The following is an 18,753-nucleotide window of genomic DNA, read 5'->3' as shown; positions in this document are numbered from 1 at the left end:
GTAGCATGTTTCGAACACTGACATCCAGAAACCACACTTAAGAGATGAGTGTGTTCGTGTAGTAGGCTATCTAGGGCTATAAGTTCTACAAAAGCACCAGCGGCATGAGCAGAATTAATAATTACAATAACATAATGAGAAGAGATTAATGCATTGCAATGAGAATAGACATTCCAAACGTTCAAGTCTGACGTGGACGTCCACCCAGTAGGACAGGGATTTGAAGTTGTGCTGAGTCAGATCACTATTACTAGATAAACACACATCTTTTAAGTGTGGTTTCTGGATGTCAGAGTTTAGAGGATTTGAACTCACAACCTTTGGATCATAGACAGTGTTTTAACACGGTGAGCCACCATGCTGCCTGCTCCGTTAGTTTTCTTTCTCCTTGTAATTAACAACAAACGACGATACAAACAGCCAACATTTTAATGGTTTATTTTGTGCTGTTGCTTGTCTTGTTGTTTACATTTTATTTACAATAGAAACAATCTGTCTTTTAACAATCCATTTGGTTTTTGAATGCACAGCCAGCACAACAGCTCACTGTGTGAAGATGTGCGCTGGCTTTAAAGTGGAACATCACGGTATGCTGCCTCCAGTTGCCTGGACACTACAGGGCCTCGTGTGGGGAAAACGATGCGATTCTATTGGCTGTCAGTGAGTTACGTGTAGACAGCACAATAGGTCTAATTATTAGGGTGTGATAATAATTGTACCGTTTTTGTTTTTGACCCAAACTGCACAGGATTTATGTGACTGCTTACCTCCTTGGATATTTGTTTTCAGGCAGGGAGACAAAACTTACAGACATTAATTACAGCAATGAGTATAAGTCCAGATATCAGGCAAATCGGTACACATTATCTTTACAGTCATGTGATCAAGATGGGTCAGATTGTTTATATTCTATGCTACGGTAAGACATTTGGCTATTAACAATGCACGCCCATAACAAACGTTCCTGACCTGGTGGAGAGCACCCGCTGAACAGACCTGTGCTCTGAGGAGCACTTTTTCTAGTTTTGCTTCACACTGTAGTATGACAAAGTAGGGCCTTACGCAAAACAAAACATGAAAAGATTAAATGATTTACAAAAATAAAATAAAAAACAGCAATGATACGTAAATGAAACGTATTGCTATGTTCTATGTGTTAACGTTTATTTTTTTAAGAAATCTACATTGGTACCACATGTACTGTAGGTGCAGAACAATCGCTTTGTTCCTGGTTGTTGGTTCAGGGAGAGAACATGAACTCATACAAGCTTCAACTGTTTTAGCCACAAGAACCCTAGTGTCCCTATTATTGGGCAAACATTTTTCAAAAATAGATTTACAAGCTCAATGCATCACGCTGGGAGCTTGTAGATTAGCCATTTTTCAGCAGAGATTTGGTGTAGAGGGGAAACGAAGGGGTCGTCGGCAGACTCCAGTCAAAGTATATAGTAGGGTACTAGGGTTAAACTTAGTGGTTAAGGCATTAGACAACTTTTGATGCTTTCACTCAAACTTGAGATGGGTTGAACTGGAACAAAAGTTAAATTCAAAAAGTCCTGGTGTATTTTGAGTCAATGCCTTTGTATTAGTTCAGCACTTGAAGTCTCCTTCCCACTCATTCATAGAATGGTAGATCCTGAATTGTTCATTGGATAAATACAATTCCATTGGCTAAAGCCTTTAACCAGGGAATGGTGTTTCACCTCTGCCATCTGACACATCTTCAACTCATGAGATCTTTCCAGTAAAACTGCAGTCATAGAACATTTGGCCAGTAGAACCTAAATACTTTATTCATCGTGTGATACATTCAAGACAAAAGAAAAGAGGAGGGGGGCCTAGTATAGACCCCTGGGGGACTCCGGTCAACGAAGTATAATAGGCTTTAAGTGGTTAAGGGGATTAGTTCTGGCTCACGGGTCTCTGGACATTCGGTGTGGAGTCGACAGACAGAGTCATGGATGAATCCATCAGCCTGAAGAACAGAACCGGTGTGCGCACACGCGCGCGCAGACACAACCGCATCCTCCATCTTCGGATTCTTCTGAGAGCAGTCCTCATTTCAGTTCATTTGTCCTTTCTCTGCCCCTCTGTCTTCCGTGGTGGTGGTTCCTCAGTTGGCCTTGGGTAGTCTGTATACGCCCGAGGTGGTCATCAGTTGGTGCTCTCTAACCTTCCTCTGGAGGAAAGCCTCCAGCTCATTGACGTCCATCTCCGTCACTACGGGCCCCGTGGACACGAACATCCGGAGCATGGTGTGGATGCGCTCCAGTGACATGCTCTCCAGGTTGGTCAGCATGGCCTGGATGTAAGCCCAGAACAACTGCACAGAAAATAGACAATGGAGTAGTTTATTTACCGGTAAATATCTGTGCCAGACCATTTAACACATGGAGTGCAGTGATTTTTTCAAATATTATTGCGACTGTAGGTCGCAGATTACTTTGAAAACCTGCAAAACCTGTCAGTCAATCCAGCACGCCTTGTGACACACTGCATATATGGCCATCTCTATATATGAAGATCACGACACCGACCTCATCAAACCCTGGTTAGCCATACATGGAGAAGACTGGATCGTCACCTAGATTTGCATACAGTATATGGAGCCGGCCAGCAACTCTACATCTGACCTCAAACCCTTAGATCTCCATATATGGAGCTGACCTGTTCCGACATTCCATATGTTGATCTGACCTCATCAAACCCTGTACACTCAAGACAGGCTCCAGTACAGTATTAATTCCATATCTGACCCCCCCCTATGCCAAAAGCACCAGTGCTCGCCCAGCAGTCTGCTGTCACCCAGGCGGATGTGTGCACGCGACCTTGAGGTCGCTTGTACAGTATGTACACTTGTACAGTATTTGTTCAAATCTCGTTGGGACATGCCCACTAGTTCATTATGTAGCCTGGTTTGCCTGGTGGGTGGTGATCCACCTGAACTGAACTTCAGAAATCCTAAATACAGTGGGGCACGGTGGCACAGTTGGTAGTGCTGTCGCCTCACAGCTAGAAGGTCCTGGGTTCGATTCCCGCTGGGGACGCTGTGGGCACTGGCGGCGTGTTCCCTCCTCCGCGTCATCAGTGCCCATACCCGAGGCGGGGGTTGGCGAAAGGGCCTTTCTGTGTGTAGTTTGCATGTTCTCCCTGTGTCCCCTAGGGTAGATACCCTCACAAAAACATGCTGTAATCCTGGTCTCTAAAACTACCTCCCCCTGGCCAGCCGGGGCGCCTGATGGAGGGGAAAGGAACTGGTCGGAATCCTTTCCACGCGCTACGTCCGGCCGGGGAAATTCCCCTCTGTCAGGTGAAAAGAAGCAGCTTGGACTCCTCATGCATAGAAGGAGGCATGAGGTCAGTCCGCTGCCCCCCAGGTTGGCAGAGGAAGTGTAGCGCCCAGGATTACATTAGATAATTGGCACTGGGTGAAAAGAAAACTGGGTTACAAAATCGTGGGATATTAAAAAAAAAAAAAAAAAAATCCTAAATACAAAGGGAAGAAAGACATCATTGCACATAACCACACCAAGGGGTCTAATGAAGTTCTGTCACCTCATAAACACATGAAAAACTGGAAAAAATCACGGTGAAAAAAACGGATTCATAATTCTACAAAAATAGATCTTTATATAATATATCACCTTATAACTGGTGTTAAAAGGTCTTACAGTAATTACGTAGGAATAACCCGATTAAGAGCTTTATTTCCATTTTATATAAATTTATTTAGATACTTCAAAGCACTTACTGTGACTGAATCATGGCAAAGGTGTTTAGAAACTACTTGTGTGTGTGTGCACGTGCACGCGTGTGGTCCCACCTGCAGTTTCTCCTCTCTCTGCTCTGACTGCGTTGTGGTGTTGGAGTCTCCCTCCTCGTCGCTGTCGATCAGCATCACTCCCCTGTCCAGCCTCTCCTTGGATGAGCCGGTCTCCAGCACAGAGTAGCGACTGCCCGACTCCTCTTTCAAGACGCCCTGCTGCTGCCACAGGGCCAGCTTCCTGTGAACCATCTCCTTAGGGACCCCCAGCTTTCCGCTCAACTCCTCCAGGGTCCAAGAACCTGACGCAAGCACACATCAAGCACAAGAGGAAGCAAGAGGAAAATGACAAATGAAAGAGGGGAGAGGAAACGTAACTACATGAACAGCAGAGATTTGGTGTATAGGCAAAAATCACACACGTTTGAAGTGAGGGGTGCTCTTATCATCATACATCATCATGATGTAAAATAGGCACTAAGTTCGGGTTGGTTTGTTCTTCACGCCCTTATCTCTGGTCCCACCCAGAGGTCCCACCCATGTGTTACTCCACATTTGGGCACGTTACTTGATGACGTAAGATGTGAGGCAGCTGGCCTAAATGTGACTACATTAGCTGGGGAAGGTTCAAACTGCCCCTCACCCGTCTGAGGAAGCATTGCTAACAGAGACGTCTCCGTTTTGCGAGGCAAGAAGGCCATCGGTGTGTGTGATGGAGCAGAGTCATTGCAGCGGGTTGGACTGCCTGATCCCGGGTGAGGACATGCTCATCGAGGGAGTCAGCAACCAGGTGCTGGTTGCGGTGGTGCTCGCACTCTTCATTGTGCTCCTGGGAGCCTTACAGACTCTGCTGTACTGTACATGGCAGCAGAACATTCACCCCGAGAACCAGGAACATGTCCAAGCCGTCCGACAACAGCTCCGCTCAGAGCGGGATGAGAACCGTCCTTCAGAGGCCAGGCAGCGTTATTACACGGACATGTCCTGCCCTGTGTGTCTACAGCAGGCTGTGCTGCCCGTGGAGACTAACTGCGGACACCTCTTCTGTGGCCCTTGTATCATAGCCTACTGGCGATATGGAACTTGGCTGGGGGCGATCAACTGCCCCATCTGCAGACAAACGGTGACGTTATTCTTCCCTCTCTTCCGCGAGAGTGACCCTTCCCCGCAGAGAGCCCAGGACGGGGAGGCGAGACCGCAGCTCATCCTCAGAGACGTCAACGACTACAACCGCAGGTTCTCTGGACAGCCACGATCTTTGATGGACAGGCTCAGGGACGTTCCTACCTTGCTCCGTCATGCTTTCAGAGAGTTGTTTACAGTGGGTGGATTGTCCTTGATATCCAGGATCCGGATATACCTATGTCTAGTCGGTGCATTCGCCTACCTAGTTTCACCGGTTGACTTCATTCCCGACGCTCTCTTCGACAACCTCCTGGGCTTCATGGATGACATCATCGTCATCATTATTCTGTTTATTCACATCTCCATCATGTATAGAGCGGTGATAACACGGAGACTCGATGGCTGAAAGGTGCAGCATACTCCAAACGAAATAAAACCTTTAGCCGAACTGAACAAACTTAGAGCACTGTTTTTCAAAGTCTGGTCCGAGGCACACCAGGCATCTAAAGCTATCCTTACAGAACTGTAAGTCTGAGAGAGTACGATGGAACAATATTATTTTTTAATCTTTGGGACCGCAATCATGCCAACTCCGGGTTTGCTTGCCATCCGGATGCAGTTCTGCATTGGCTCAGGTTAGGATGTACCTCTGAGAGAGTATAAACACAACCTGTCACTGGAAAAGACCCCGTGTCTGAGAGTGTACAAATGGTACCATTTGTACACTCAGTACACTCAGAGTTACAGTTCCATAACTCCTCAAGGACCCCGGGGGTTCCCCGGACACCGGGTTGCGAACCACTGAGCTGGCTTTAACTCCTTAAGGACCCCGGGGGTTCCCCGGACACCGGGTTGAGAACCACTGAGCTGGCTTTAACTCCTCAAGGACCCCGGGGGTTCCCCGGACACTGGGTTGAGAACCACTGAGCTGGCTTTAACTCCTCAAGGACCCCGGGGGTTCCCCGGACACCGGGTTGAGAACCACTGAGCTGGCTTTAACTCCTCAAGGACCCCGGGGGTTCCCCGGACACCGGGTTGAGAACCACTGAGCTGGCTTTAACTCCTTAAGGACCCCGGGGGTTCCCCGGACACCGGGTTGAGAACCACTGAGCTGGCTTTAACTCCTCAAGGACCCCGGGGGTTCCCCGGACACCGGGTTGAGAACCACTGAGCTGGCTTTAACTCCTCAAGGACCCCGGGGGTTCCCCGGACACCGGGTTGAGAACCACTGAGCTGGCTTTAACTCCTCAAGGACCCCGGGGGTTCCCCGGACACCAGGTTGAGAACCACTGAGCTGGCTTGAACGAGTTGCTGTGTTGCTAGGCAGACTACCAAACGGGTGTGGTTTACCCTTCAGAACTTCACATTTGTGAAGTGAGGGGCGCCCACTGTCGCTGCCACATGATGTCACGGGGGCGTTCATTCATTGCCACTATATACGTTATGAGACATGAGACATGAATGCAGTGTGTTATTTATTATTGTATAAAACGGAACTAGTCACAAGATATATTTATATTGGCCACATGGCGTCTCATGTCGTCATTTAGTACCCTAAACAAACATTAAAGGTCCATAGACTTGGCTTCTGTTAAAAAACTCTGTAGAGTGCTTTAAACAGTGCTTTAAACACTTGGCTGTCATATGACGTAATTTCGACTGGCTTACTAACTTATAGGGAAGTAACTTATAGGGAAACGTAGCCTCGGTCCCAGGCTTACTCATCTGCAAAGAGAAAAGCCTGGTCACAACCTAAGGCAGAGACGCTATCGGCAGAAGTGTCAGTCCGGAACATCCGTCAGATGTATTTCCCCTGGATACGATATTATTCCGACCAATCACAACACTGGTTTCATTCACGGAGAATGTAAACTGATTTGTAAAGCATCAACGTCATTTCCTGGAGCGGTACTGTACTTCCGCCAAAATCCTGCAACTTCCGCCCAAAACAAATGATACAGTGTAGGTCTTGCCCAGTGTGAGGGGAAACACACTACCGTCCAGGCACTTAAATGCGGCTTAAATGTGACTACACATAATGTGAGGAAAGAGGTTTTGCTTTACAAGGCAAGAAAAGAAGGCCATCGGTGTGTGCGATGGACCAGTCTTTGTGGTGGGTTGGACTGCATGATCCAGGATGAGGACATGCTCATTGAGGGAGTCAGCAGCAGCCAGGTGCTGGTGATGCTCGTTCTCTTTGCTGTGCTCCTGGGAGCCTTACAGACTCTGCTGTACAGTACATGGCAGCAGAAACACGTCTGAGACGCTCGGCTCAGAGCAGGATGAGAACCCTTCTTCAGAGGCCAGGCAGTGTTATCACACGGACATGGTATGATGAGATCATCATCACACATCAGCCAATCAAAGCCTTCGACTCCGTGCCCACACGGACACACACAAAGCTGCGCATAGGCCACTCAAAAATAGCATGCTTAACATTTGTGGTCAAGAAAAAAGTCTATATCAGTCACAGAGGTTTGACTGTATAAGGTGGCATGTCTGATAAAAAAATGACTATCAAATATCTAAATACTGAAACAAGCAACTAAAAATGGTCTGGGGTGCACAAAGGCCCAAGGAGAGTAGTTTGAAAGTGAAATACTGTATCCCTGTTTAGGCTTGATTTATACTTGCATGTGTGCTGTGGCTGTCACGCACCAAAAATAGCCAATATATAACATTTTAGAGCTTCTAGATCAGCTAGTTTTGGCTAACTAATCAACTATCTATCATAACTATAACTATCATCATATGATGATATGAGCTCAAGCCTCAAAAGCATCTAAAGTTGCTTTTGAGCTCATATCATCAGAGCTCAAATCATCAGTTTAGCCAATAAGGTTTTGTACCGCCCATGTTTGGTTAACTTTTAAATGAATGTACCATTGCAACCATTTCTTCTCTTGAGTTTGGTATCAGGGTCATTCAATAATATCTCAATGTGCATATCAATTCATAGTAGCGATTTACATCTGAAGACCGGTGCCACGTGGGAAGGTCATTTTTCAGTAGGGGTGGGACGATTTACATACCTCCCGATTCGATACGATATCGATACCTAGGGTGCTGATCCTATTTATATATTGATCTATATTACGATTTATTGCCATTTTTCCCCAAGTTACTATGCTTTTATTATACTTGATACATTACATTTTACAATTCTAAACAATAGACCATGAAAAGTTCAATCTTACTAGAACATGTTATAACAATTTCAAGGAATATAGACGCACGCACACACACACGCACACACACACAGTCAAGTGCAAGTCCCGGCGACGGCGGCAGCTTGGAAATATAAACATTATTTTGAATTTGTGGAGAATAAAATGAAGAAATAACAAATTGTGGTCAAATGTAAACTGTGTACATCTTGTTGTATTTGTTGTATTTTTCCACTACATTTCATAATGATAATTGCTTAGCAGAGTTCAGTGATGCAAATGCATGTCAAGTTGATCTACAGATTGTATTATTCTCATAACAGTACTGAAATTAGCCCTTTTTTCAAGTAACTAAGTTACTTTTCTTACCGGTTTTCAGTAACTAGCACAACACTGCCTACAACTGATGTAGGGTTAGCCTGGGCAGTATTCCTTTTTGGGTTTATGATCCGGTCGGGAGCGGATGATATCGTTACATCACGTAACGTTGTAGTCATTGTTTTGTAGTCATCAGGCAGGAACCATCAATCTGGAACTTCCTTTCCCTCAAACAAATTTCTTTTCAATAAAAGCCGCAGGCTTTTATTGTTATTCTTCCGGTTTGAGGGAAAGGTAGTTCCAGATTGATGGTTCCGGCCAGTTGACTACAAAACAAAGACTACAACATGATGTAACGATATCATCCGCTCCCGACCGGATCATACGGCAATTTTGTAACACAGACAAGGCTTTCCTCCGAGGTGGAAAGCCTGGTGAAGCGAGGTTAATGTAGGATAAACCCACTATAAACTCAGATGTGAAGATCGTTGCTCGTGAACAGATACTGACTTTTGTCCTGGAAGTGCAGGATGATGGCAGCGTGGATGGGAGACACGGTGAGGTTGGTGAGCACTCTGTCCTCCAGTTCCACGTCCAGCGTCACTGAACCCAGGAGGGGCTTCCAGCTCAGCGTCCTCATAGCCTGGAGACAGACAGACAAACACACATACATACATACATAACACATGGAAAGAAAAATAAACCTTGTTTACACACACCTGTTGCACACTGTGACTTGCATTAAAGCCCTTTAGGGGGAACACTTCCCAAGTTTTCCTGTTGCCATTTAGGCCTGCCGCAATTAATCTCCGGACCGGCATTATTTGAGCTGATAGAAATGACTGCATAATCGTTAGAATGGTTTCCATTCATCTGTAAAAAAGCTGGATGAAATTAAATAAGTCATATCATCTATGCTCCATAAATGATCTCGTTTAAAGCTCCACTAAATGTTTCTTTAGTGAATACACAACTGAGGTGGTGGTCACTGGTTATATTACAAGAGTGTTACAAGAGTGCAGCCTTGTCCCAAACCTTGAGCTTCTCATAGCGGTGCGTATAGGCCTCCATGGCCTGGGAGACGGGTGGAGGCAGCTCCATCTTCTCCTCCTTCAGCTGGGGCCAGAACTCCGAGGACAGGATCATGGCCGACAGGGCCAGTGGCGGCTGTTCCTCCTCCCCGAGGCGTGCCTCCTCCTCGCGGATGTTGCTGTTGATCCTCCTGGAGTCTGCTACATCCTGGAAGACAACGAGAGGACAACCGGAGTCTCACAGGGCTCAATACTACTGTATTTTCTGTTATTGTGGGGAAAAGCTTTCGCTGAAAATAGTTGCGTCGCAATGTGAGCTTGTTGATGCTGGAGTTTGTGTGATTAACATCTTGCCTACGATATGGCCATGCCTTTTGTGTATTCGTAAATACTTTATATCTAAAACAACGGCCACCTTTGTTTCTGGCCTTTAACTTCAATTAATCTACAATTAGGGATAACTTGTACCTCGTCTTTAGCCTGACCACATTTATAGCTGGTGTTAAAAAAACCTGTTATAAACCTGATATAGGAATCTGTCTGCAATGTGTATTTGTGTTAGTATTAGTAACAATTCATGCAGACTGTGTGAGTGACACCAGCTTAAACGAAATAAGACAGTTGGCTCACCTTCAGCATGACCTCACAGAAGTGCATGTGGGACTCCCCGAACCTCAGCTTCAGTAACTCCACATTACGGATCTCCCTAAAGCCACACAGGGAGATGGAAAAACACAACTCAATCCTGAATCCTCAGTCCTCCTCACAACGCAAACAAAACGGAAACCTTTTGGGGAAGGGGGGGGGGGGGGAGACACCAACATTTCCCGTTTCTGCACAGCAGTATACCTAGCGGTGTTGTAGTTGAGCTGGAGCAGCAGCCTGTCAGCCAGGACGGTCCTGTACTCATCTATGAAGATCTCCTTACTGCCATAGATGCTGACCAGCAGGCTGATGATGTCAGAGGAGCGACGCTTGGAGCCTGTCTTATCTGAGACCAAAAGACAAGTAAACATGTTGTCTTTTTTTTCTTATTTTTTTCATAAATGATTGCCCTTTGTTGTATGACAGTGTGTTGCGCAAAAGCAACAAAAATAGTCAATCTACCAGCTCACAAAATGTGTTGTAAACTATTTTTCAAATAGATTTGCCTCTAATGACATGCCCAAAATACAAACAGCAGGTTTAAAGTGGTTAAGTCTGCTTGTGAGCTTATAGATAATATTTAACCAATTAAATTTAACCAATGAAAAATTGGACACAGGTCCCCCCGCCCCATTTCCTGAAAAGCATTCACGAGTAGACAGATGATCAGAGATCTCCGCCAGTCCACCTACTGAAACATTTGTGGGAATCTAAATAAAATGTGTGGGCTAGAACAATAGCGAGAACATTGGGCAGACAATTGAGGAGTAGGGCGTGTAAACATAAATTTACATTAGAACATGAAAAAGCTGTTCTTCTGTTCAAATCCAGACTCAAGATGCACCATGCGTTCATCTCGTAGATTTTACAATATAAATTGGGGTCCCAGAAATCCCATTAAATGGGGCTTCATGCAGGTCAAACTGAAAGGGACTCCTTGAAATACAAATGTTTGAGAGCCGTTAACATCTTCTCTAATGACAACCTTGACATAGCTTTTCAAATGGGGGTCCACAGGCTAATAAGTGTCAATTTGGGGGTCCGTGACGTGAAAGAGTTTGATAACCACTGCAGTAGGCCCAGTGTACTGACCAGTGATGGCGTCGGTGGGGTCTGGGCACCACTCCTCCGGGTCGCTGCCCTCGTCGTCGCTGTCCTGCATCTCCAGGGTGACGGGGTCGGCCCGAGACAGCTCATTGGCCAGGTCGTTGCAGCCCTCTGCGTCACCCGTCAGGCCGGCGACGATCTGTCTGACCGTGTCGTCTCGCGTCCTACACACACACGCGCACACACACACACCCATACACACGTCAACGTTACGGCACACAACATCAAGTACTGCAATCAGCTGCTAAAGGTGATATACTTCGCCGTATGACTTGTGGTGGTTAAACCACCTTATTACATGTCATGACTCATGTCACCTCACCTGACTTGGAGAGTAGGTATTTACTCGAGATGTCTGCCTAAACATGTTCCCCAGCTAGCTGCATTTAAAGTATCAGAACCCGGCCAGAACAAGCATGTTTGCATCGGTGGCAAGGAAAAGCTCCCCTTTAACAAGAAGAAACCTCAGGCAGAACCACTCTATGGTCGGATTATGCCTCCCGGTTTTGGGGGAGGGCAGGGCTTTTCAGAGTAAAATCTGCCATATCTGCTGGCACTCTAGTGCCTATATTTTGATGCTGGCGCATCCGTTGTGTTAATATATATAAATGTGAAGCCTGGCACGGTTGTCCAATCTATCCATCCAGCAGCTCAACAAATTCAGTTGAGAGCTAGTGTCACAGACAGACACTATGGCTGAAATACCTGAGATACTTGCGAATGGGCAGGCAAGCCACCTGTAGAATGACCATGGATGGATCCAGCTCTCTGAGGGCCTTGATTGCTGAGATGTACACGGTGAGAATGTCAGTCGTGTGGACTCCTGAGGTCAGTTGACACAACAAGACACAGTATAAGAAGAAAAACTCTCCCTTTGTCCCAGCATAGAGTACCAGTCATATCCTACCCATACACAGTAAACAGCTAAATCTGCAGTGTTAATTCAACTCTGAGTGTGTGTGTGTGTGTGTGTGTGTGTGTGTGTGTGTGTGCACACATTTGTACATACTCAAGAGTTACAAAAATGGATACAATAACTCAGAAGAGGATTTTACTGTGTATAGTGTCTGTTTAATGGAGCACATTGTCCCATGACAAAACTGACCAGGGTGCAAGAGACGACTCTCGAAAGCCGATTTCAGCGAGGTGAGGAGCTGCTGCCTCTGATTGGTTCTCTCCAGGCAGAACTTCAGGTCTTCAATGGCCGGCTTTGACTCTGGGAAATCTGACATGTAAATGTAGACAGTGAGCTCATGCAGACGTACAACTGTAGAATGACATACATAACGTCCCTTCGATCCTACAGTAGATACTTAAAATATATATAAAAATAATAAATTAGAGGTAGCTTTTGTCTATTATGTCTGAATTCTAGGTATGATCAGATAAACATTTATTGTATGTATATTTATTAAAAAGTCATTACATTTTTTTAGCTGTTCCCTCCTATTTTGAGGGGCGCTTCTATACACAGATTTAATGTTTGTCTTTAGTTCAAAGTTTGTTTAGTAAAAGCATTGACAATAAATAAAATGTACATCATAATGTGTCGTTTACGTCATATTGTCTCTTTATTGTGTTCGTGTTGGCAACGTTTGTTTTACATCACCATTACAACACCTAATCAACATTAGTTAGACTTTAATATATTAACGCCCCTCAATTCAGACGGGTGTGATTTTTAAACCAGGAATTGCTTGTGAAAAACCTATATGTGGTTACACCTTTTAATTCGGAACAGCTTCTGTGTCACATTAGTTGTTGCTAACTTGCTATACAAGTTGAAAACATGGGAGGGAATCCCGCATTCATTTTAGATGTCTGACCTCTGATGATGCTGAAGAGCTCGTCGATCCTCATGTTGACGTAGATCCTGCAGAAGAACTGGTGCATGTGACACCTCCAGTGCTGCAGCACGGCGCTGGTAGGCCTGCCCGCCGCCGCCTCACCGCCGGGAGACGTGAGCACCACGTCTCCCCCGCTGCTCACCTTGCTGCTGAACACTCTGCTCAGCCAGCCCAGCACCAGTTCCAGCCACTGGTCACACACACGGGAGGCGTTTATAGACAGAGATAAGGTGGCCTTTTCTGATGACATCGGTATCGGCAATTATGTTTACAACGTTGCTGCCAGGCAATAACCTCTTTTTTATAACTTACATTTTTATTGTTTTACAAGACAAGACAGAAAAAACAAACTTACAATACATATTACATCACAGACGTACAAAAAATAAAAAACAGAAAAATATGCAATATGCAACAGGCAGGCAATAACCTCTTATCTCCATATTCAAACTGTTTGTGTAATTAACGCCCTACTTTCTTGATCACACAGTGGCACACAAATGTATCAAAAGTAGCAGATCCGCATTTTGAGCTTATTGTTAGATGTGCTACTTTTGCGATGTTTATTATTATATATATCCTGAAAGGTTTTGGGGGTTTCCGCCCAACAGTTTTGACTGATATTTTGCAACAAGAAAAAGTGCACAATCTTGAATAGAATTAGAAAAATATTTAACTACAATCTCACAATCTCCCCTTTTAGAAGATGAATACGTGGAGATAAATATGACTAATGGAACTAATGTAATTAAAAAAATGAACTAACTAATTAAGAAATAGATATATTAATGTTATAGTCATTCAAATCTTAGTGTTTTGACAATTATTCAGCAGCCCGAGAACAGCTGATGTGAAGCAATAAGAGATTTACCTCCTGGAAGTCGAGCAGAAAGGAGCGCTCATACTCTCCTCTGCAGTGCTGCTCCATGCGTTGCTCAATCAGCTTGTGGAGGATGGCTGTCACTGCTTCAGAGCTCACCCTCTCTAACAGCTGCAGCCTGGACCTGCAAGCACACCAAGCAGAACAGTTCAATCCTCAAGAATATTTATTTTCAGGCAACTAAAGAGCTACAGAGAAAGGGAGACTCGTTACTGAACAAACTCTCCATAGCAATGACCTAAATATAAAACTTGTTAATACTAATAATTTATCTCTGAGAATGTACACGTGTGCCAAATGGAGCCGTTGGAATGGTATGTTCAAACTGTACTAAATTGTTGAAACCTATTACCAATAAACATATATTAAAAAAAAAAAAAAATGGAGCCGTTGGTGGACCTGTTTCAGGGGCAACCATAAAGGTGCCCTGTTTAAATTAAATCCGAAAATATTTAAACCACAGCGAGATAACTGCTAGAATAGAATCCATGGTCCTAGCATTTCCCTAGTCTTACTAAGCCAGATGATCATCTATGCATACTGATACATCAACATTTAAAAACAAACTGCATTGCAGAACTAATGCGAAGACATATTGTGACAGACTGGTGTTCAAAGTAGTGGATTGCTAGCGTGGGTTTTCACTGCTGTTGAAGCCCCAGCTCCGAATTAACAAAGAAAACAAAATGTGAACACACTCACAGTATCCGGCTGAGCTCCTGCAGTTGACCCAGGGCGTCCTGACACCAGCACTGCTGGGTCGGGATGCCACATCCGGCACACATCGCCGCCACCACGTCCGGTCCCTCCGCCCCGTCCTCTGCTTCGGTGGCGCTCCCCTCCTGGCTCATGTGCACGGAGAAGGTCCTGCTGTAGAACTCCAGCACGCGCTCCTGGAGCACGGTGGAGCTGGAGAAGAGGAGGAGGGCCCTGATGACGGTGAAGGCCCGCTCCCTGAGGCCCCTGACCCCAGGGCCACACAGGCCGCCGCGGCCCTTGTCCTGCCAGGCGCCCAGCCTCTCTAGACCTCCTGGGAGAAAGAGCGAGGGGGGGTTTATTTCTTTATTAAGTCTTTTGTGGGGTGCTCCTACATTTAAATTACATTTGAGCCATTCAGAACAGTGGTTCTTCTCAAATATATGTTCATGTCTAGGACCCCCAATTGATAGGAATTTTGCTGTTAATTAGATGTTGTAATATCTGTCTATACCTACTGTATACTGTAGGTGGGGGATAGTGAAACCTATGATGTGAATAGTCATTCTAAATAATACATTCTCTCCTTGGGATAATGTCTACTACGAAATAATGTGGAATTAAACTGTTCCTCATTTTGCTGGAGACCCTGTGGAACCCCCTTAAGGAGGCCTGGGGTCATTGGCCTCCACTTTGAGAACCACTGACAGAAAATTCATAGATTAGAGATAAATAGAGAATAGACTTAAAAGTCAAGACAAACAGTATCACAGCAGCACTGCTTTGTCAGAATATTCACATGTAACTACCTGTAATAGTCACTGTTGTATCTCCTTTATCTTCTTTAATATTCTTTCCATAATTGAATGCCCTTATATTATACATAAGACGGCCACTCAAAAGTAGCAAAAAAAGCTGGAAACTCAAGCTTGCGGATCTGCTATTTTAGAATAAATATGAACATTTTCACACATACGCAAAATAGGGACACCAGACCAGATTGAAAGTGGTCAAGTCTGTGGGTTTTATAAATATGTAACCAATGAAAGGTACAGTATAATAAGAGCTTGTCACTAAATAATAACTACATTAGATCCATTATATTTCCTGAAAAGTAACAGTGTGTACTGTGTAGTCTACTTTTACCCGTACAGCCCTGGGCCTATGTACAGACTAGAGCCATCATAATGTGTCCTATAGGGTGGAGTTACTTGCCTAGGAATGGTTCTAGTCTGTCCAGCAGGGTTTGAAAGGCAGTGAGGAGAACCTGAGCCCGGTCTCTCTCATTCACTTCGTTCTCTGGCTGTTTGAGTCCGGCCCAGAACTCCGGGGCCACGGCGCTGGTCAGCCTCGTCTGCAAGGTCTCCAGGAGCCAGGCCCCGAGAAACTGACCCAGGCCCCTGGAACTGAGCAGGACCAGAGACTCCGTGAGAGACTCATCGTCCGACACAGACAAGTCAGTGCCGGACACCTAAAACAACCGTGGAAAAGAAAAATCATTGACTGTAGGCTATACTACTTGTTTAAGTGTACAAATGGAACCATTTGTAGTACAGTCTCTGAGTTTTTAGTCTTTAGCCCTGGGGAAGACCGCTTCAGGTCAAAACATGTTGGGATTGTATTAAATAAACAAAAGGCTGCTGTTCCCTGTTTTAACCTTTTTTTATCTGATGTTTTATCATCAGATTTATTTTTACTCAGATGAGCATAAATATTACACCTACATGATCCCGCAAGGGAATTTGGTTTTCAGCTTCACCCAGCTGATAGCTAATCAAGTGGTCAGACTTGAGGTCTTGAGCACAGGGGGGGATGCAGTTAGGGGTTGTGTCTTGCCTTCTGCTTCCCAGGTGGGCTCTCTACCCCTTTGTACAGTAGTATCCATTTGATTCCATTTGTAGTCTCAGTCAGACACTTAGTCAGAATTACAAATGCATATTTGTTCAGTCTCATTAGTTACATAATTATTAGGGGTGATCATTCACATAATGATTATCATTTACCCTACTCACCAGAGCAGCAATAACAGTTTCCCAGGCTTTAGGTACATCTTGGGCGGTCGAAAATGACATTTCTGTGGCATCTTCTGAATCCATCATACTGTCTTCCATTGCACTCTTATTCTGTAAAGAACAACGTTGTGATCTCGTCTAGCTATGGACACATTGCGGTTAATAACTTAATATTAACACATGAAGCCGTTTAGATTCGCCACCTAAAGCCTTCTAAGAGCTCTACGTTATGGTCATTACTACCGATGTTGAAATTAAATAATAATGTATTTGTGTATTGTTTTGTTATAATATCCATGAACACTGTAAACCTAAGCTGTAAACTCAACTACTTGCTGCTTTACGTTGTCGCGCTCTCCTTTCACTTCTTCTACCCTTTCTGTGTTGTGTTGGCAACCAAAATGTTACAATACCACCACCTGCTGGATTGTGTATGAGTACAACGGTACAACATAGGCTGCAGCCAGACATGAGCCTAAAGAAATCGTAGGCGCAGACGTCTCGGCGGTTTTTAGACAGCTGGTGGATGGAGAAAAAGCTCCACTCCGCCGACGACTTGCGCGCAACGGCCAGCCGACAGCTGACGCTCTCCTCTGCGGCAGAGACAGCTGCCGACAAGCGCGTGTCACCCGGCAGTGAGATAGGCACTAGCCAATGGAACAGATGCAGCCGCAGCCCATCCACTGGGCGGGTATTCACTTGTAGTTTTCTTCTTTCACGGAGTCAAACGCCCCCTGGGCAGTGGGCACCTCGAAGTAACATTCTGTCCACTCCAAATTGTTAACAAAACATTGAAAAATCGTCTGAAGAAATGTAAAGCAGTGGTTCTCATGTTTGCTTGAGATCACCCCTGTAATCTTTTCATCCATGGCACCCCTGGCTGAATTACATTGTCATTTACTGTAACCCTGATCCATGATGACATTGAAAATAACTTTATATTTATAAAATAGCGCGTTCACTTCACCCTCCACAGCCCTTCTCATCATCATTAACCTCATTCTCCGTGGTGTAGTGGTTAGGGTTCTGCGCTCTCACCGCGGCGGCCCGGGTTCGATCCCCCGTCAGGGAACACTGTTTTATGATGAATTCCTGTTCTGTTCTTTAACTATATAGAAGTGTCTATTTATACGTCTCTAAATGTTTTGATGAATTGAACCATGTGGACCCTGTTGTAAACAAGTGTAATGCTTAATTGGGTCGTTCACTCACAGTTAACAGTATTTGTATTGAGTTTGTGCTTGAAATGTATTGTAATTCTGCAAACTGTTAATAAATATTTAAATCAATAAATCAAAAATATCCTTCTCCTTCTCACCGCCGGGTGACACACTTCATTTTTATGCTTATCGGCAGCTTACATCTGACGCGGACGAGAGCATCAGATGTAAACTGGCCGTCGCGCAAGTCGTCGGAAAACAAAACTATTGTAGCCTCGGCAGGGAGGCGAACCCGGGTTGCCAATTCCAAAGGCACATACATTAACCACTCGACTAGAGAGTCATAACTTGACAGCCATGTTGCAACGCAGCAGCATATAGCCTACACTAGAATGCGCCTTTGTGTCAACATTTGTCACTCACTCACTTGTCACTCTCACGCCCACTTCGCCAACCAAGAAATAGAAGACTACATGCCATTGAATAGGCTTCCGGGTGCGTCCCCTCTCGGGACCGCCCACTTTCCGCAGAGTAGAGCGGAGACGTCTGCTACCTACGATTTCTTTAGGCTATGGTGTGACTGCAGTGATACATACTCTAAATGTAACCGTAACACACGTACGCGCACACACACACAGTCACGCACGCACGCACGCACGCACGTACACACACACACACACACACACACACACACACACACACACACACACACGCACTGTAGTGTGGCATTTGTAACATACATTGTAATATTTTTTACATAACTTACATTGTTATTTAAAAACAACCGCTAACGGAAGGTAATTTATCTGGCGACTTTTAAAACGATAAATATACACACGCACTGGTGTGGCATTTGTAACATATAATACGTACATATAATTACGTAACTTACATTGTTACTTAAAAAAACAACCACTAACGGAAGGTAATTTATTTATCTGGCGACTTTTAAAAGTCGCCAGATAAATATAAATAACATTAAATAATATAAATAATAATATT

At 44.8% G+C, this 18,753-nt stretch overlaps 2 protein-coding genes across 3 annotated transcripts; one reads left to right on the top strand and one right to left on the bottom strand.

Moving 5' to 3' along the window:
- Positions 1–479: 479 nt before the first annotated feature.
- On the bottom strand, positions 480–16,919 carry anapc2 (anaphase promoting complex subunit 2). 2 transcript variants are annotated; one of them, XM_080777116.1, is made up of 14 exons: positions 16,592–16,919; positions 15,795–16,050; positions 14,586–14,913; positions 13,875–14,007; positions 12,983–13,193; positions 12,262–12,381; positions 11,862–11,979; positions 11,142–11,320; positions 10,254–10,395; positions 10,035–10,110; positions 9,409–9,612; positions 8,884–9,016; positions 3,824–4,065; positions 480–2,323 (listed from the first exon to the last, which is right to left on the bottom strand). In XM_080777116.1, the coding sequence occupies exons 1-14, from the start codon at positions 16,688–16,690 to the stop codon at positions 2,114–2,116; spliced, it is 2,451 nt and encodes an 816-aa protein (XP_080633242.1). In that variant the 5' UTR covers positions 16,691–16,919; the 3' UTR covers positions 480–2,113. The 2 variants fall into 2 exon arrangements, with proteins under 2 accessions (XP_080633242.1, XP_080633243.1); XM_080777117.1 differs by having other exon boundaries at positions 11,862–11,940.
- Positions 4,476–5,294, top strand: LOC308324815 (E3 ubiquitin-protein ligase RNF170-like; the record flags this gene model as incomplete). The annotated part of the gene is made up of 1 exon (XM_080777118.1): positions 4,476–5,294. The coding sequence occupies one exon, from the start codon at positions 4,476–4,478 to the stop codon at positions 5,292–5,294; it is 819 nt and encodes a 272-aa protein (XP_080633244.1).
- Positions 16,920–18,753: the final 1,834 nt, after the last annotated feature.

The sequence above is a fragment of the Protomyctophum bolini genome (genome assembly GCF_963924005.1).
Source record: "Protomyctophum bolini genome assembly, chromosome: 11".
Taxonomy (NCBI): domain Eukaryota; kingdom Metazoa; phylum Chordata; class Actinopteri; order Myctophiformes; family Myctophidae; genus Protomyctophum; species Protomyctophum bolini.
Note: the sequence above shows the minus strand (reverse complement) of the source record. Positions and strands in the feature narration are given on the sequence as shown.